This window comes from Echiichthys vipera (genome assembly GCF_963691815.1).
Source record: "Echiichthys vipera genome assembly, chromosome: 10".
Lineage (NCBI taxonomy): Eukaryota > Metazoa > Chordata > Actinopteri > Perciformes > Trachinidae > Echiichthys > Echiichthys vipera.
The window spans coordinates 12479165-12500382 of record NC_139835.1 but is presented as its reverse complement, the minus strand read 5'-3'; the positions used below and the strand labels follow the sequence as shown (position 1 = coordinate 12500382).

General features: G+C 37.9%; 1 protein-coding gene across 1 annotated transcript in view; it reads left to right on the top strand.

The window, feature by feature from the left end:
• Positions 1-21218, top strand: part of thsd7ba (thrombospondin, type I, domain containing 7Ba) — a gene marked incomplete at both ends in the record, with an annotated part of 152679 nt that overhangs the window by 56419 nt on the left and 75042 nt on the right. The window contains 2 exons of the mRNA XM_083921867.1: positions 4836-5036; positions 19064-19255. Of these exons, the coding sequence (XP_083777993.1) occupies positions 4836-5036; positions 19064-19255 (393 nt within the window). The remainder of the gene's footprint in view (positions 1-4835; positions 5037-19063; positions 19256-21218) is intronic.

The following is a 21218-nucleotide window of genomic DNA, read 5'->3' as shown; positions in this document are numbered from 1 at the left end:
GAGTTCTGTTACCTGCAAAGCAATGAACAGTTATTTAGTAGAAGGGCATTTTTATGATCCTAGTCGTTCGCCTATGGTCCTTGAGCTGCAGAGAATTTTCTAACTCCTATTGAATGTACACTTAGCCTCTATGTTTCACAACATCAGAATAGAGTGTGAGCCCTCTCTAACCGGCGGGCCCGCGGGGTCCCAGTCTTCAGGTAGAAGAGCCGACTGAGACTCTTATGTCGCCCCAGCTTTGCTCTCCAGAAAATTACTAATTTAAATTGCCTTGCAGTAGCTTTATGTGCTTTTCATGTTATCTTGGCCTATCACATTTTTCAGCTATGTGGGAAAATGAATTGAACATGGGAGGTTAGTGGATAGGATTTTAGTAATGCCTCTAAGGGAAGTCTCCGAGCTGGAGGGAGTGGTATTTCTGAATATCACTGGATGGCCCTTGTTTCCCTGAAATAAACATGGTATGACCAAGAAACCTTTCAATTATTAATATCCATGGGGGCATGCCTACACCAAATTGTTTTTTGTGGTTTGGATGTGAGTAGCAGTAAGTGCTCTGGGCAATACTGCTATCGATCCGCAGTCTCTTTGCTCTCCGAGAGACCACTCGGGCAGCACCGCTCAGATCAGGCTCCTGAACTGGCGCCTCACACTAGCAGATTGTTGGGGGATGTAATTTGTACAGTGGGTATCCCGAGGTAAGACAGTTTCACCTGTTGATAGAAAGAATGTGGGACCCTCCTGCCAAGTGTCAGCTGTGGTAAAGTGAGCGTAGCTAAAAAGAAAAAGCTTCTGCTGCTCGAGTTTCACATCGACATTAACTTGGAGGAGGTGCTGGAGTTCTGGAGAAAGCATTTTTTTTCTACTGTCTTTCATCTACAACATTTTTCTATGTCATCAAGGAATTGGAAGATCTCAATAGTTGAGAGAAACTGTAGATTAGAGCGCATATATATATGTATATTCAGCTTTGACATAATCAATGTTTTACAGTAGGAAATACAAATCGAGTATGTGCCAAAAAGGTAATCAATTGGGTAATGACCTAATGATAATGATTGTGTCAAAACGTTGATCTTGTTATTAGGAATTTGGCTAATTGCCTATTGAAGCCATTACAGAGCCATTTATCATTCACATCATGTTATAGCCCCTATTTAGTCTATCATCATTGTATTTACTGTAAAAGCTGCCTCTCCACTGCATAACACTTAATATGTGTTAAGGTACACCAATCAGAAAGTACATCGTTAAAAGCCAGTGAAATTACATGTCACTCCATGAGGAACTATTTTTCACTTTTCTATTTCTATTCTTTTTCTCCATATTTACTAAAGGCCTGATTTGTCATTGTTTTCTGCCTCAGAAAAAAATCTGGCTAAAGTTTGATGTAAACGTGTGAAATCAGTGGAACGCTTTTATTAGACAAACACAAAGGAAGCGAGACTACACCCAGATCCGATCAGATAGGTCAGTGCTGGCTCTTCTCAGTTGTACAAGTAGTTCACACAACAAAAGGTCACTTTACGCACAAGACATGACCAAAATCCAGCAATGCAACACAATGTTATTGTTCAAATATTTTCACCTACTGCCTCCCCAGCCTCCTGCTTAAATATGTATATCTCCTGACCATTAATTAGCTCACAGCTTGTCCATTGTAGTGGGATAGGATTTAATTAGCAAATTACATACTTATTAAGAAGACCTGTTCAATTGTTGTATGTTTGCAGCAATAATCCAGTCAAAGAGGTCCAAGTGACAAGAATTTAAGAAAGTTTTCTACATTCCCTCGGCTTTCTTTTTCAATAACATCAAGCTGTTCAACAAATACTTCCTCACACATGGCTGGACAAATGTATGAATGTAGTTCTAAATCTTCATCTTCTCTTCAAGTAGTATTTCAACTTAAACATTATAAAACACTTTGATCTATTGCTGTTTTGACACATGTCCCAATCTATTTTAGTCTTTCTTCACATGTTTATCACTTTACAAAAAACCCCTTAAAAATGAGTTAGGTTGAAAGAGGAAGCTACACTGCTATACCACACTGACACACGGGAAACCAGATTTCAGGTTTCCTTACTACTTCTAACAAATCTTTACAACTCATTCTAATCTTATTCTCTTTTCAACTAATATAATTATTTAAACAATTCCCCCCTGGGATTATTCATCCACTATTACACACTATTACACTATTCTATCATATTTTTTTATCACTCAACATCTGTATTAAGGGTTTTTTTTGGTTCACGCTGGACTGTCAGATAGGATTAACTTCTCCGCCTTGAGTCATGTCATATCTAAATTACATCATAGGAGGAATCACGTGTTTGTCCTATTTTTAGCTACAACTATAGGCTATTCTATGTATTTCACAGCCATACCGAAAAATCCATGGTATGATTTAACACAATGAAACAACCCATTGTTGGTCCTAATTTGGACTATTACTGTGGCCATTCACTTTCTCTTTTCAAACGTTTTACCACATACAGACATTAACACAAGATATATAAACATATGTGTTTCATTTGAATAGGCACATATTTTTTGTTGATTTAGTTAGTGGGAGTATGTATGAAAGTGTTGTGTGTGAGTGTGTTTCATATACAATACAGTGTATGGTATGTAAGCATATAAATACTCAGATAGCTAAATTCATGGTAAAAAAAAAAAATGTTGATGAGTACGTTTAATGACTACATATATCAGTGTTATTATTTTTTTACATGTCATAATAATAATAATTATAATAATAATAATAATAACAATAGTAAAAGTAAAAAAATAAAGGGGTTCGTGTAGCCCTGGACGGATGTAACCATGGAGGGCTAACGGAGTCCACTGTTTTCTTTCTAGTTCTTCAGTTGTTTGAGGAGATCCAGCCCCATGCCAGTCTAGTGTGATAATTTCCCTAAAGTACAAAATATAAAAAGAAAAGTTGTGGCAATTAATAGTAAGATGGAGACGATACAAGTAAAAAGTTATTCATTTGCTTGGTTTAATAAGTTTAACCATTCCTGATTTAATTTAAGCATTTCTACCACTATAGAGATATTCAGTGTATGCCACTGTGGGGCCAGAACACCTCAGATGGCAGCACCCAATTAATCAACAGAAGAGGCAGTAGCAGTAGTGAAAAGACGGTGAGACTCAGTAATTGGAGAGGCAGATGTCATTTTGAAAGGCTTGCCAACAACTGTAGCTTGACCTCAATCACTCCCACCTTCCCAGTTTTTTAAAACACCTTCTCCTTTGCTGTGTCATTTCGCGCATTATCTCCCTCGCCGCAACCTGTTTCCTGTTCTTAATTGGGAAGTGGGATGCAGGTGGAGAATTTTTTTGTTTTATTTTTTTAGTTTATCAATTAGGCCCTCCACCGCATGATATCTGGACTTGTTACATATTTTTCGTTTTTGTTATAGAAAAGAAAGGGGAACAGTGTTTGTTATGTTTAGTATTTTAGATGTTTTTTGTATGTTAAAATTGGATGCAAATTGGTTGTTAAAATGTGCAGTTGAAATATTTTTCCCCTTATTTTGTAATAGTGCTTCTATGTCTTCTTTATTTGTTAAGGTTACCTAGTTTAGTTACTTAGATTGATTCTGTATGTTCAGCAACACATTGGCATTTTTCCCTAAATTTGATCTCTGGACATGAAATGGAAATAATAATAATACATTTCATTTGTAAAGAGCTTTTAAACAGACAGACAGACACCTTACATAATGCAATAAAAAGCATTACATTTAAAACAAGTACCTTTAACAACAAGCAGGCAACATGTAAGTACATTAAAAAACACTATATTTAAGATAAAACGATCGGTAAAACGATTCTAAATGATTTTGATGAGTGATTTGAAGGTGTACTGGTCAGTGCAGTCTCGGATTTGTGTTGGTAGTGAGTTATAAATATAAAAAGTGTTCATACTGTGTTATACTGTGTCTTTAATACAATCAGTGCAAAACTCTAGAACCTAACAACTGCACAATCTAATACTTATTCTCACATTACTAAAGAAGCTGAAAATCAAATGTAAAAGAATGAGCTGCATGTTCAAACCACTGATTGTATCACTGACAAGTTGAATGAATTTTATGATAAATATGATAATGGCAGGCGTCTGATGGATAAAGAATCAGGTGATGATCATCATTTTAAATAGTACACATCATATGACACTTAATTTACAATATCACACTTAATTCTTTCCATGCAGAGAAGCACAAACCGATTGTGGTTCTCTCTCTGCACCATGCTATTGAATAGACCATACTGTGGACAGCTCCCAGTGCTGAAATTCAATCCAATGAGCGAACATAGTACTTGTCTCTTTGTTACACTGTATCACATTTACTGTTTAGAAAAAGGCTAGTGTCTTCACGGATGAAAAACAAAATCACACCTTGATCAAGCATAATTTATCGTAATAGTACCAAAAGGGAGTTGCAACAAAATGCTATCCCTTATCAACAGTTTTCTGTAAATATTTTTTTTGAAAAGAAACATGTTGGTCTGACACTGGCAAACAAAGTAAAAAAAAAGACTCTTCCGCCCTTTCTTCTTTCACAAAGCTTTAATTATTATGGTTATCATAGATTCATGCTAGCTTTCATTCGGAGGTACTGCTGCTGACTATAATTGATCACAAAGATAATGTCCAGTAAAGTCCGCATGTTAATACTGTAATCTATTGATGGGCTAAGACGGTTTCTGTATACTTAATGTGAGACAACATGATTACTGTTGTACAGGAATATAAATTGCTTCTCTGACAACCTTTTCCATCCTCCATCCCTCCCTCCCCTCCTATTCTTTGTCAGGTTTCAGACAGAGGAGGAGAGAGGCCCTGTGGGATTCCAGCAGTCCTCCAGAGACCTGCCCTCATCTGGTGGAGTTCATCCCCTGTGAGGATCCCGCCTGTTACCTGTGGCAGGTCCAACAAGAAGGAAGATGCATTTCCACTAAAGGCTCCTGTGGTCCTGGAACTGCAGCCCAGAAGGTGACCTGTATCGGCGCTGAAGGTAAAGTCCTCTATTTGCATCATAAGCAAAACAATTGCATGAAAATTTAACCCTCACTTGCACCGTGGACATTTTCTTGGTGATTCAATTATGTATTCTTCCAGCTACTAAAGCCCACTTAAAGAAATCTTTGACTTTAAAGTCATAATCCTTAAGATTTCAGATACCTTGTTTCTAGCGGCCTCTTTGGCAGTACAATATAATTGCAGGAAACCTGTTCTTTCAGAGCCCTGCATCTTGTCACGTTCGCGGTTGCTATGTTTCTTGATTATTTGCCCATCTTCACGTCGATTAGTTTGTTTTTTTTGGACCTGAAGTTGAACAGTCTTCTTTCTCTGTCTGGTGATCCTTCATTGTGAGTCAGCAGTAATGAAATGGAGTACAAGTGCTTTCATTAGTGGGTCATCACCATTGTTTTAACTGACTCTTTGATAGATAGTTACTTACAAACGATTAATTTGATGAAAATCTTACAGATTATAACTTTAAGGAAATTACTTTTTTTGCTGAGAAGAAAAGAAAGATAAAATACTTTCACAGACAATGCAATACACACATGGTGTGTATAATTGTACTAGATAATCAGAAAATGTACAGTATAAACTCTGCCATTAGTCCATACGCATGTGCTGTCTTGGCTCGGTTAGTTTTGACGTGTCAGCCTAGCACAGCAGAGATTTGTTTTCTACCTATTCAAAGGTGTGTCTTCAGGGGCGTGGCTTTTCTCGGCAGCAGTTTTTAAGCATTATATTTTTAATACTATTACTAATGTCACAGAAACCACTGAGAGTAAATCTAAATGTTTGGGATGTAATTATGAATCTGTCTTTGATGTGTTGTTCTTTGTGTGGTCAAGGGAGTGGTTGTAAAACGATGGAGAAACACATTTAATTACCAATATACTTCTTCACAATAATAGTCTTCATCAGCAGTAATTTAACAGGCCTCCGAACATAAACACAAAAATAAAGCATCGATCTGAAAGTTCAGACAGGGACGCAAGAAAGAGACGAAAAAGTACAAAAGCACTGAGAGATGAACACACAGAGACTTTTGTAAAACATCCCTCGCTCTCTGGTCTCCTGCACAGATATGAGTTGAGTCTCAAAACACACGTTTGTTTGAGGGGGAGAAAGGTGGGGTCGCGGTTGGAGAGACATCACCGCAGCCTGGAGGCAGGTCTGACGTGCTTTTGTCCTACTCTGGAGAAATTCCATCTTAGGCATGAACTGGTAATGTAAATGCAAATCAGTGCCGCTTATTTGGTTCAGCTTGACCTGGAGTCCCTAAAGAACAACCTCACTTGTGTTAAAATTGTGGAAAATCAAAATGGTCTATATCTTCTCATACAAGTCTGAAATACAACTAAAATGCCTTTAACAATTTCTGAATGTCATAACAGGACCCTCAACATTTGCTTTACAACTCACAGTCATAGTCCATGTGTTGAGTAGTCAAATCACTGTACTGCACACATGCTACATTGAATCGTATAACTCTGTTCTAATTGAATTGACAGCTAAGATTATTTACCATTGCTTAGTTTAAGTACGGGCTCATGTTTCTGTTTTTATAACTTTAAAAAGGTGCTAACCACAGACTGCAACACTAATTGGACTAGATCGACAAGTATCAGTTAATATCATCAAGGCCAAAGTAGAGCCATCAATGCTGTGGTCCGGACACATAATCTTATCAGTAGCAATGTAATACATGGTCTATCAGGTATAATGTGATCCATTGTGTTCAGCCATACCCTCACATTGTGTGTGATAGAAACATCAGCTTTAAGGATGCGTGCATTATTCATGAGGGTCTCTCACCGAGTTTATGGGCACAGAAAACGTTGGCATGATTAAAAGTCACAATCAGAGCTTCCTACCAGGCATTAATTGCTCATCTCCATAGATTATAAAGCTAATTGCACCTTTTTTTTGCCTGGGTTTTATTATTCTGTCACAATGGATCATGCGTATGTTTATCAAGAAGGCAGTGGAGGATCCAAATGTATTAGCCTTCAAGAGAGTCTGATGAGTTTTGACAGGTCAACTAAGAATGCATGCTTTGGCGGGTTTGAGAAATCATCTGTGGCAAATTTATTGTTTGGGAATGTTGACAAGTTGTTCACTCTTGCTTTCTTAATTGGCTTATTGGACTTACCAGTCAAGTATGGTGAGTTATTTTCTTATTTTTTTTTTATATAACAGTGTCAAGGCCAAATTGTTTAATGATGCATAATCCTGTAAGAAGTATACACAGTGGCACTGTATAGCAGCGAGGGCTACAAGCACTACAAAGTAAGAGACTATGAGTCACAATCTTAAAGCTAAAACTGTATGTATAAAATGCAGTTAAAAGTCCTATATTGAAAAGTTTAAGCCTTTTATGTATTTTTTGATTAGAAAGTTGTGAAAGAATCTCAATCCATAGAGAAATGCACACAGCCCGTATTCAGAAACTGTGCCTTAAGTGAGCCGTGAGGAGTTGTTGGTCTCTGTTGTAATGTCACAACTAAACTGTATATAGGTCGAAAGTGCCGCTACAGTCCCGTTACAGTCATTCCCTGTTCTCAGTGACGGTTCAGCAATGCCAGAGCTATGCGGAAGATGCCGAAAACACTAACCAAGCAAGGTCAGTGAGAGTGAATACAAGTATGTTAAGACATACAGTATAAGAAAAATTTTTTTGGCATTAAAGCATGAAAACATGTATGAACCTGAAAATGAGCATAAATTAGGGCATTTAAAGACATGGCAGGAGAAGTATTTCCATTTTAAAACTACCAGTATTTGAAAAGAATGATCGATTTTAAGTGGCTTTGAGCTGAAGCGTATTTGAAAAACTGTCAAACTGTCACAATATATTGTCTTTTTACATGCTCTTGCTTTTCACATCCACACAAAGCAAATTGAAATTATTTCAAAATGTTGAAATATGCTGTGCCATATATAGTCATTTGATGCCAAAGACTTTTGACACTACTTATGATGTCTCACTAATGTCACTCAAATGAAATTAACCATCTAAACATGCTCATTACATAAAAACCCACTGCACCTATAGTTCTAAAAGCCAGTGCTGAGTTTTTCTTTTAATGAATTGAATTGAGGTAGAAAAAAAGATGGACATTATAAATTGCTATGGTTATTATTTCTCTCAGTGACCACCTTTTGATCATGGTAAAGTTCTCTCTCCAGAAAGCACTTTTTCTTCAATGCCTGACATATACATAGACCTCAGAGAAGGCGGACGCTAATTGCTAGTCTGTCTGCACATTCAGACTCGACACATTCAAGCTTTTATTTTCAGCAGCTATATAAGATGATGGACATTTTGTCTTTGCTATACTGAAATGTTGGAAGAAGGCAGACATGTTTCTCTCCTGGGGAAAAAAGTTCAAGGTTTTGCCAGTCACAAAAGAGCCTAAACATGTTGTATTTCAAGTCTGTTACCATCAGGGTTTTTTTTTCATAGCTGAAAAAAACTTCTATCCAAGCAAGTTTCCCAATATCAAACACAGAACAACTCTTATGAATACAAAAAAAGATACCCCAAGGTTATATACTGTGTGTATACTGTCTATATAAATATATATATATATTTATTTATACACACACACACACACACACACACACACACACACACACACACACACACACACACACACACACACACACACACACACACAAACATGCACACACACACATAACATGCTAAGAATGTCACTTCACATCTTTACTCACAAAACACTTATTAGCACAATGTACAGCATTACACAACAATTTGAAGGCCAGCTCCACTTATTGTTGAAGATGAAGATAAGTAACAGTCCTCTTCAGAAGCAAATACAGCACAGGCCATTTGTTCAAACAGCTTACAGTAAACCTTGTGTCTGTTATTGATTTATTCTGATATCACTCTGTGAAGTTTGATGCATTTCTTTTTCTGTTTTGAAATAAGAAATGAAGGAAAAAACACTCACAAAATCAACAACTAATAAAAAAAACATATCCGACTTATGAAAAAAAAGTTTGGAAATATTTCCTTTTGCCAAGAAAGTCATGTTTTTTACTGAGTTTGTCTGCCAGCAGGATTACTGAAAAAATACTGCGCCAAGGAAGAACCGATTACTTCTTTTGAGCAGATCTAAATCATGGGGTGGATACACATTCTTTTTATTTTTATTAACAGTGTAAGATCCTGTCAAGCATTTATCTTGTGTTAGAATAATCGTAAAAGTTATCGATCATATTTCATTTTTCACCTGATCCGCTGTCACACAAATACTGGAAACATCTGTCAATGTGTTGTTTAAACACTGTGTTAAAAAATGCAACACATTTTCATTGTAGTGTCCATGCTGTTTCCTTTAAGCTTATGAACACAATGACGTCAGAAGAACTCTAGAAAGGGAACTATCTGAGAAGCATGTGAATGCACCATTGGCCTTGGCGGAGGTCTGCACTCTCTAGTTAATTACTAATCTCATTCCTGTGATCAAGAGTCAGACATTTTGGTGCATTAAATATGATGCTCTTACCAGTTTAATGCAAAAGAATACAATAAAATGACTTTATTGTTACTGTGCTGGTGCATGAAACCAAACCCAAGCCCACTTTCCGAGAGGAGCTTAAATGTAAAAAATATAAAATAACAATAAAGTAGTGCAAAAAAAACAGTCCATACATTCACGTGCACACGCTTACACAAATACATGCAGATTCACACACACATGCACTTCATGTCTTCGTATGCATCAAAATATAAGATATTGCACATTATTATAACAATTAATTTTATAAATATCATTGCACAATTGTAGATATTGCACAGTATATGTATTGTCTGTGGGCGATGTGCTTTCAGTGCAGAGTTCAATGGGGTAATGGCCTTAGGGTAGAAACTGTAAGTCTTGTAGTGTGCTCTGATAGACCTGTAGCGCTTTCCTGAGGGCAGAAGGACAAACACAAGTGATTGGCACAATGAGGTGGGTCCTTAAAGAAGTAGTCAACGGGAGCTATAGATGTCCTCCACGGCAGGCAGATGTGTCTTGGGGATCTTTTGGGCTCAGATCATTTCAGTTGGAAAGTTGACAGTAATAATTACCAGCTGCCATAGTCGCCGCTGGTATTGTCACCTTGTGAGTCCGTGTATGTTTGTGTCATCATGGTACGAAGTAAATTGTAAAGTATACCGCAGTTGCCCCTGCTCGCTCATCGCAGGGAACTGATACATTTCCATTTAATTAAATATATTGTTTACTCCTGCTGCATATATGTTTTTAACATATAAACCGTATCATAGACTGATCAGCTCAGTCTGTGTCACAGGCTTATCTTTACTTGCTGCGCTGGGCGGGTATATAAAGTCAATGAATCAGTTAAACACTGTTGATTTCTTCCCATGGAGCTGACATAAAATGTATGTTGGTTTAGTAAATTTCTCTCAGTCAGCTGGTGAAGGCAGGTTATCCAGCAGCTGTCACTCGGCTCAGGACAGCAGAGACCAAACTGTTCTCCCAACTTGTCCCATACTGAGACGGGGGGCAAGTGTTCACGTTGTACGTTATATTCTTACATGCTTACAGACTCTTTGTGTCTCTGTGTTGTCACTCTGTTGCAGTTAATTGTTTTCACTGGGAATCCAAAATACTGCCACACAAATGATTTGCACTTATGCACCGACATTGCAAGACAACTCTTCACCTTGATTATGATGAGATCTTGTCACATCTACAAGATAAAGTCATGGCAATAGGCCTTGGCCTCCCCTACTTTCAGCCCTGGCCCAATAACCGTGCAAGATGCAGTCACAAAATTTTACAGGTGTGTAGTTAAGATCAAAATCGCAAGATGGTCTCTAGTTATAGTTTGATGAATGATTAGAGAGCTGGATGTCTCAGTACTTAGGTTAAAGACATTGTTTATAAGGTAAAGTGTCAATTTTAAGAGAGTAGTGACTGTTATAAGAGCCTATTAATACTCATTCTTGATAATCCATTTTACTTCAGCTTCACTCAAAGGAAGTTAAATCCACCCCTGGAGTTAGATTGTTACTGATTGCTCCTCTGGTGTGGTTTCTGTCAGGAGTTTTCATAAAGATATTTTACAGCTCTGTGCAGAGAGCAATGGGAGTCTCGAGCTGCTGTGGAAAGAATGTTTTGAAAACTGTGGAGAGTGAAGTACCTGCATACATAGCCACTGTTGGCTTGGTTTCAATCATTTTCACTTTTAAGTGCTGGAAATATTTGACAAAGTATGACAGGTGCAGAGTGGTGAGAGAAAAGAGCTAGGAGTGACATACCTTCTTCTAAACCGAAAGGATTGTTTCTAATAATCTGATATGGTGTGATAAACAGTAAGTGTCTGTGATGCTTACTAATCTTGTGGATGCACATTTATTTTAATAGTACCAGCTGATTTGACTTATCAACAAAGTTTGAGCTAGAGTTCAGAGGGGTTTATAGATAAAAAAGTGACAGGATTCTGAGGAAAAGAAAACAAACAAAAAACAGGCCCTGTCTGCCATCCAGAATGTTCAGATGAGCAGTGTTTGGCCTGTCTCTGTAGCGGAAGTCCCTGAGGAGAGGAGCATCTGAGTTCTGCCTAAATCCAGCCGTTGCGTCATCATGCTCTGCCCAAACCAGAAGTCCCAAAGGAACGGAGCCTCAGAGAGTCACCGTGTCAGCCAGTGGATTTTGGAAGAGCACGATGATTTGTTTCGCGTTGTTTCATTTAATTCTGCGGATATCAGATGATCGCCGATGCTCCATTTCTCAGGGACTTCTGCTACAGATACAGGCCAAACACCGTTTATCTGAACTCAAAGCCAATATACCATTTCACAGACCTGGATTAAAATCAGCAAAATATATCTTTACGGTCTCTTTGGAGTTAAAGCTTACCTTTTATTACTAGGCTTGTTTTAGTATATGCATTGGTTTGTGGTAGTTTTATCAAATTGCTCTAGATAAAACATATATCACCACATTATGTTATTAAATTGGGTTCACATCAGCTGCTGTATGTTATGTGTCCCCACCAGAAATTTTCACAAAATGTTGGTTCTAAATGGTGAATTCTGATAATGTTGTTGGTAAAAGGTTTTGTGTTGAAATCCTTAAACGGACACTTCATTGTCAATCATCCTTTACAGAACCTACAAACACCCAACCTCATTGATTGCTGAGGGCCGAAGTTGTGGAAAGGTCAGCTATAGACATTCTTTCTTGGCTGAAAGCCTTCCATTAGGGGTTGCTCGATTAGGACCATGCTTTTATGTTCAGAACAAAAGAATTGCAGATTTTTTTTTGAATGGTTCGGTTTATTGTCAGTGCATTAAGTCACCATTTAAAATAGTCCACTTAGATGAAAGGCGACCAAGAAATATGGAGTGTTCGCTCTACCTTACACCTTGATTCAGTTAGCATTTGGTTTACAATTTCTCAGCATAAAACTACTCTGCATTTCAAACTTTCAAACTGTGTCTGAGGAAGTGTATGCCTATAGAGAGTAAGAGACAGCACTTTTGCAGGAAAAAGTTTATCTGATGAGGATTTAAATTATTATCTATGGCTGCTCAAGCAATCAGACAAAATCCTCTATCACCTAAAGCCCAGCTTTTATTGCTTAGCAAATACATGAGGTAATTCCTAAAAGCACTCAGGTATGGCTGAAATTGAATAGACTAGCCCAGGGGTCTTTAAGGACATGTTGGGGCTCAGCTAGGAGGATGATCCAGAGGGATCAACCCCTGTGACAAAAACTCTGTTTATTTGTGCATGATACAGTCTGGACACACATTCAGTTCTCTTATGTTTACCCTCCTCACCTGTCTCCTGCCATCTGCCCTTCCGCTTCAGGTTGTGTAGATAAGAAACAGTCCCCAAAGATAACGGAAAACATTAGTGGCTGTGTCATTCTGTCTGAAGTTCACCGTTGTTACTACAAATTCTGAATAGAGCTGTCAATCGATTCATATATTCATATAATATTCATCGTTTCCACCAGTAATCCAAAATGCTGCCACACAAACAACTTAAAAATTGGTGGGGGGGATCTTCTGCGCTAATTTCGAGGTCAAAGCCAGACTCTGTCATGCTGGCTGCTGCTCATGGGACAAGATATTATCACACCTTTATGTAAAGGTGTTAAGATCTTTCTGCTACAGATGAGAATTTTACCTGTTAATACATGTGTGAGGCTGCTGATTAGCTGACAACTCTGGCATGATGTCAGTGTGTGATTTAGCTGTTTTTTTAGCCCATAATTGAATTTTAGATCTTTTGGTCCTCAGTTAATGAGACTGTGTGATTCTGTAGGATATGTTCAATACCGTTGGGAATTGGATTCTTTTAATCAAACCTGTGGAATCTCTGTTTTTTAATGAGTCCTTTGTTGCTTGTTCTATTTCATTGTGCTTTCATTTATTCAGACTCTTTTACTTACCATTTTACAACAATATGATTTTACTCCTTACTCTACGGGATACCCCCCCCCCCCTCACATTGGTTGATTATTAAAAATGTTTTTAAATAATGCATATTTAAATATTTAAGTGTAGAAGGAACTAAACTTGTGTGTAAAAGTAGCTGTATTTGTTATGATATGCTCTGAGTATCAGATACGCATTTTTATTCCTCTGAGAAATTGGCTGGATTAAGACTGACACAAGGCAGGACTTATGGTGACTGCAGAGAGAGTAAGGTTTTTATATCCAATAAAGACGACCCCTCAGGTCTCATCATCTGGTGCCTGTCTCTTCGTGCAGAGCTTTCACACTTTAAACCATTTAATCTTTAACTTTGAAAAACACATTTATCATCCTTTTATTCATGTTAGCTAAGTGAATAAGGAGTTGCCTTACATGCAGTTTTGAGCTGGAAGGAGTTATGTAATTGAGTTAAAATAATATGGCATCTCACACCGGGAGGCTAATGGGTACTGTTTATATTCCACTATCACCTTATTAGTCTGTAAACTATGGCAAAGTAAAAAAGTGCTGTGTTAACCTAAACCACTGGCTTTTTGCCCCAGGCTTAGTAAAGTTGTTTTGACAGCTCCCACAGCTCCCACTATCTTCACAGCAACCGTTCATACTATAGTAGTCAGTCCCATTTCTAAAACTAACTACCAACCACAGGGCATACTGACTCAAACATCCTGGATGCACCTGTGATGGACAGCTGACATGACTATATGATTTAACCTCTTATTTATGCATGTAAGCTTCCCAAACCTAGTGAGGCTCTGACATTTCTGAACCCAACAACAATAACTCTGCAGTACACTTAGCATCAGCCTGAACTATCTCTCTCCTAGACTGGTCAACAATATTCAGGTGATGATGAATGCAGGAAAGCAGGCCTAAACTTGGCTCTGAGACTGTCACTAATAATGAAATTCTAAAGTTACATGATTGACAGGTGAAAACAGCAGAAACATTAATTAGTAAACCAGTTCGTCAGAGCCCACTCTGATGTTCACAGTGATTTTGTTCAATTTGCCCTGTTGCTTTTCCTCGCCAGCTTTGTCTCAAAAGCTGCCCGCACAGAGTGGATGTAATTATTAACTTTTAAGCAAAGGCAAGGATTTCTTTTATTTTTTCTACATCTACCTGAATAATATAAATGAAGAAGATTAATTGGTGGGTGGGCGAGCAGAGTCGAAATCATGTTGAAATTGCATGCAGGAGGCAGTGGTGTTATATCTGAGTAAGAGCCCCAACTACAGATCCCTGTATTAATAATGCAAAAGGACCCCTAGGGCAGCCATCTATTTGCACCGACACCCCCCCACATGTAGTCTGTGTCACACATACACTCACAAGTACACACGAGATGTGTATTTGGCTTCATGTTATCATACCATTTTTCTTTAGGCAGTGTTTGCGAGCAAATATCTGTGAGTCTTTTGTTAGTTTTGTTCGCTAACATATTCATTAGTCCTTTGTGATATTCAAGCAGAACAATTGTTTAATAATTACTGACTTCTTACCGTTGGCAATATACATTTAAACAATTCTTAAAATGTGCCCAAAGCACAAGGGAACCGTCTGTGTTTTGAATCGCACATTTGCATATTCTTTTGTACATTTGTTTAATGTGAAATAACAAAAGGATGTTATTGTAAATGTGTCAAAAAAAGCCTTCCATTTTTCTCTCAGTAAGGATGACGGTAAAGGTTAACCGAACATGTTTGTGTGAGGTTTGGCTGTATTTTTGTGTCTTTCCTGGTAATGCATTTTGCTGTAACTATAAAGCCGTTAACCAGTATGTGGCAGGTAATCGCTGTTCATGTTCCTACGTGGATGAAAGAGAACTAACAAATTATGGTATTGCTTTGTACTGTATGCACAGTTCTTATGAAAACATATCAAATGGAAATTGTATTTGCAGCCCATATAGTGAACACTGGTTGGCAACTAGCAATATGAATCTTTTATTTCAGTTTTGAAATATTAGATGTTGATGTTTCCTGACGGATTATACAGATAGTTACAGTATCCATGCGCACAAATTTGCATAGCATTAAATATGCCACTGTCCCATTTACTGAAATGTCATTGTGTTTAAAGTTTTCTAATTATTAATGTCTGTAAACATGTCAGGTGTTATGAAGTTGTGTTTTTTGAGGGATGATTTGGCTTTTGACTCTTTAATTTGTTTTGTGTTGAGTGTTTTGTTAATATGTAATTTAGATTCCTGTTCTTTTATAAAATATTATTCTTGTTTATGTTTCCTGTTTTGTCCAAAATAGTTTGATTATTATTTTAAAATGTTTTTGTTTGTTAACTTAAACTACAGACCCCCCCCATCTTATCTCCACTCATCTTTACTATTACAAGGACTAATGCATAATACAGTTACTTTGATGGCTGGAGATCTCTGATGCTGTAACTTTATGGGCAAAAGGTTTTCAAAAGCCTCAAGGGAGTCTTTCACATCTATCTCATGAGGCGATACCTATGTTTGCTCTCACCACTGCCCTCCTTTGCATCAAGGGTATTCGCTCAGAGGGAAGAAAAAAAAAGACAAATTGATGACAAATCTGCCCTCGGGTTGTTATTGTTGAACCATCTTCCATGATGTAGTGGCAGAGTTCAACCAAGTTAATGATCCTGCTGTGAGCGCATATCCAAATAACAATGCTTTAGTTGCTACTGGCATTGTTTTGACATCAGGATGGCATCCCTGTTTCTGAAATTGTTCCCTCTCTCTCCATTGGAATTTCGAGAAATTTGTAGCACTCACTTAACATTCATGTGAAAATATTTTCTTTTCTATTTCAGTGTTTAATCACACAACAAGAGAGTCATTATCATGGAAGTACAGTAAAGGGAAAAAGCTCTGTCTTTCCTGAAAGAAGAGTTCACTGGAAGCTGTGATGAATCATTCATAACATGATTGCAAGATAAAGGCTGAAGGATAGCTTTTAAAACCAACTCAGAATACCAATTGGATGGCCCTATAATTTTCTTTAGAACAAATTTAATTCTATTTGTGTTTGACAGAATGTTTCACACTCACTGTAAGATGCATGCCTACTTAAGTTGGATGTGAATAAAAGTAAATGTATTTCCATAAAAAATGATCAAAAACGTTTTAAAAAAAACTTTACCACTGTAGAAAAGATTGACTTAAAGGTCCCATATTGTAAATAGTGAGATTTCCATTTTCAGACTAATGCACACAACCCGTCTTCAGAAACTACCTTTTAATAGGTGGTTAGACTTCCTTACAACTTTAGTCCTTACAACTGTGTATATAGGAAGAAAGTGCTGCTACAGTGCTGTTGTCATTTACCGGCTGCAGTGATGGTGCAGAGACACTGAGAGCTCTGACCAATTAGAATAGAATGGGCTTTTCGAGGAGGTGGGCTTAGAAAGATGGATGGTACAATTGAGCTTTTTAGACAGAGGGTAAATACAGGTATATTCAAACAGACAGTATGAGAGAAATAGAAAACAGAAATACTGAAACAAACAGACATGAAACAAAAACAAGAAAGAAATTTACATCCACACAACCAAAAACAGCAGACCAAATGAACCAACCAATAGAAAAAAATAAAAGGACGCTGCATAGTAATATGGACAAGTGTGTGTGTGTGTGTGTGTGTGTGTGTGTGTGTGTGTGTGTGTGTGTGTGTGTGTGTGTGTGTGTGTGTGTGTGTGTGTGTGTGTGTGTGTGTGTGTGTGTGTGTGTGTGTGTGTGTCTAAGCCATGGGTTTGTCTCTAAGGGTCATTAACGTAGTAAAGAAATAATTTCCATTTCAAATAATACCGTTCCCTCCTGCCCAACAATGCAAGTCCCTAGCAAGCAGATTGTGCCAGTCTGTGACTGATGGTGCATGAGCTGTCTTCCATTGTTAATGAAGCAGTCATGATAGCAGCCATTCAGTATATGTAGAGGAATTTGTGTCATTTTGGGTGGATGGATGCCCCAACAGGAATATGTGCATGCAAAAGGGAACTTCCTGACCAACAATTCGCTGGGATAGTGTTTGAACTGATGACCAAAATTCCCATACCCTGGGGCAGTATTATAAGAGATGAGTTAATCTGCTGTCATCCGGGCACTTCCAGCACCTGGGATCACTTTTAAGCTTAATCCTGTGTCTAGAGTGTGTCCAATACATTCTGATAATATTTGTAAATTAGATTAACCTAGTGCAAACATTACTTGACATGCATTTTACATGGCTCTTTCTTTTTCTGTAATATATATATATATATATATATATATATATATATATATATATATATATATATATATATATATATATAGCCTGCTGTTTTAGGTTGCTTCCCTGGAAGGAAGAGCAGCTCAGTCTTGTCCATATTGAGCTTCAGGTAGTGTGTCGACATCCACAGAATTAGTTGTGTGTCATCTGCATAGATGTGGTAGGAGAAGCCATATGAAAGAATAATAGAGCCCAGTGACTTGGTTTACAGTGACAAGAGAAGTTACTCTATAAGTGTGGTAAGTGAGGTAGGATGTGAACAGGGAGAATGCCGAGGCTGAGACTCCCAGTTCTTGGAGGCTAAAGAGGATCCGGTGGTTCACTGTGTCAAAGACTACTGAGAGGTCGAGTTGGATGACAACAATGAGGGTGGTGTCTGTTGAGTGTCCCTCCTTGAATCCAGACTACTGAGGATTGGGAAGGTTGTTATGGTGGATATATGCAGCGAGTTGGGTAAGATAGCGCACTCAAGTTTTTGGAAAGAAATGGTAAAAGAGAGACAGGTCTGTAATTCTTTATATCAGATGGGTTTAGTGTGTGTTTCTTGATGCCTTAAGATTGTTTGGAAAACACCCAGTTGTCAAAGAGGTATTTATGAGGTGGCTGAGGAAAGGTAGGAGGTCAGGGGCAATAGACTGTAGAAGGTGAGAGAGAATTGGGTCAAGAAGGCCAGGAATAGCACCTCATTTGGAGAGTGTGGCAAAAAGGAAGGTAGAGAAGAAGAGGTGGATATCGGACAGTTGGTGTCAGTAGTGTCAGTAGGTGGGGAAATTAGGAGCATATACAATCTTTATTACAAAATGGTAATATTTGTAATTGATAGTTAAAGTCACTTGGTAGAAGTGAGGAGGGAGGTAGTAGAGTGGGGAGATCAAGGTTTTGACTGCTCATCAACACATCCACTTGCTCAATCTGCGAGTGGCTGTATTCACACATGGACTCACTTGGAAATGATACACTCTTTGTACTAGTAGGCTTGGAGGGTAAATGCAGTGTGATGACTGGTTGGACTGATTTGGATATTTGTGTTCTCACATATAGCCCTTCCATGTAATGTCTAGATAATTTCATGTTTACAGTCAATGTGGTAAAGGGGCCTCAACCTAGGTGTTTTTTGCTCTGTTTTTTTCTGTGCTTCTCACATACACTTTTTTTCAATTTCATGCATCCCTTTGGGATTGGGATTTGAATGCTGTCTGATCTGATGCACTCATCTTGTTTTATTTGATCCCTTAAAACTGATGTCTCCATCTCAATGTTCTTATGTTAAATTGCGTTCCTCAGGGAAGAGTGTGCCCATTGCCCACTGTGTTGATGATCATCCCCCAAGAGAAGTGTCCTGTGAGGTGGCCTGTCCTGCAGACTGTGTGGTTGGTCCCTGGTCTTTCTGGTCACCCTGCTCACACAGCTGTGCCACCAAGACAGCAGAGGGTCGACAGAGCCGCACTCGCACTGTGTTGGCCATCCCAGGGAAAGGTAATGCGACGCCCCCTCTGACTAATTTTCAGGTACATATTAAATATTTACAGCAATATTGTAGGATAACCCAGTGGACAATAATGATTTCTGAAAAATGTACAGAGCGGGTTTAATATAATTAAAGGGGACATCCAAGTCTATTTACAGGTCTTGGAGAGTACTTCTGTGGGAAAAAAATGCAGAAAGCCTTATGTGGCTCCAGATGAAGCTGCAAGAAATCTTATAAATAACATTTAATGATGTAGCTCGAGACTTCATTAGTCGCTACTAGCATAGCACACCTTAATCTCCAATTGAACTCCCTTTGGTGGAGTTGCATTATGGGTAACATAGGCATCATATTTTGGGTTTGGAGTGCAATGCTAAAACGTGTGAGTACTCTTTTTAATTTCAATACATTTACAAAAACTACTGTGGTACAGTAAATCAATCGCAGTATATATAATATTAATATTATCTATGGGAATCAAAACTAAGAAATCTATAGACTTACTCAAAGGTCAACTCAGCAAACAAAAAATAAAAGGTGGCCAAATCAAAGTGCTTTCACCAACACTGCTGGATTACTTAGGCTGTTATTTCTGTAGATATAACAGTCTTTGCAAGATATTTTTTCACCTCAAAAAACATTTCAGGTTTGAGTTCACCATCCATTATCAGGGGCTCTTTTTCTGACCAGTATTTTTCTGCTTACTCAAGTGTCAGAAAGTGGAGTCTTGGCAATCTATTACAAACCATTAACTAAACACATTTGCAACTATAGCTAATTTAAGAATCTCACAGGTTAGGCCAGGTTCCACATTATGTTATTTATTAGCCTGTTGCGGTCTGCTTGCTGGCAGAGCTGTGAGTGTGTGCACATTGTATTTTGTATTCTTTGTGTTTTTTGGTTGTGCTTCAATGACAAACACATCCTAGCCCTTCTGTAAGTCGTAGTTCGCTTTCGGGCAGTTACGACTCTCCAGCTGACAACTCTGATCCTACATCAAGTACATTCTCCCGTGTAGTCCAAGTACACTGTTAATTTTTCAGCACACCCCTTAATTTGTATATGTGTGGTATTTCTTTATACATTTCCATTTATGTCTATGTGTATACATCAGTATGTTTATGTGTGCATGTGTAGTTTCCAGTTTGGGAAATTTTCTTAAAGGAATACTTCACCCATTTTCTTAAGGCCAGTCTTATTTTTGAATGGTTGTGCGTCATTCCCTCATTTAACATATCTACCTATAACACTTCCTGTTTTAAATGCCTTAAAAGCTAAGAATATTAAAACAATGAAATGGCCAGCCCAGAATCCAGATCTACACCCAATAGAGAATCTCTGGAAAATCCTTGGCAACAAAGTAATGTCTAAGAAACCCACTTCAGTTACCAAACTGTGTGAAGAAGAATGGACCAAGCTAAAACCAGAGCAGTGTGACTAACTAGTGATGTCCTGTGGGCGCAGATGTGCTGAAGTCATTTGAAACAAGGGCCTCTACACTTCTATTCATTTAGGAATAGACCTAAAAAAAATCATTGTTGAAATCTTCTGTTCTGACAAAATTGTTACTGGTCTCTAATTTTGCTCACTGTTGAAGTGCATTGGATATTTAAAAAAAAAATGGCGAGTACAGCAGTGGTATAGCCACAGTGAATATTCTATCAAATTCTGAACAATAAAAAACAACAATATTTCAGAATAAATCAAGTTGTAATTATTTTGTTCTCTAATTGTATGTATGTGACCCACTTTCAATGAGTAGGATTTTCCTTAAAAACAATGTATGGACTCCTATATAAGTCAATTCTCCCACTCATCACTTATGATACACTGTAAGTGTGTTGCAATGTCTGCATATGCAGAGAACCTGCCATCTGGCTGTATATTCTTGTTTTGCAGTGTTCAGAATGTTTGTGGGCGTCAACGTTTATACAAACATAGGGACCAGGTTCCAGAGCATAAGCAAACATC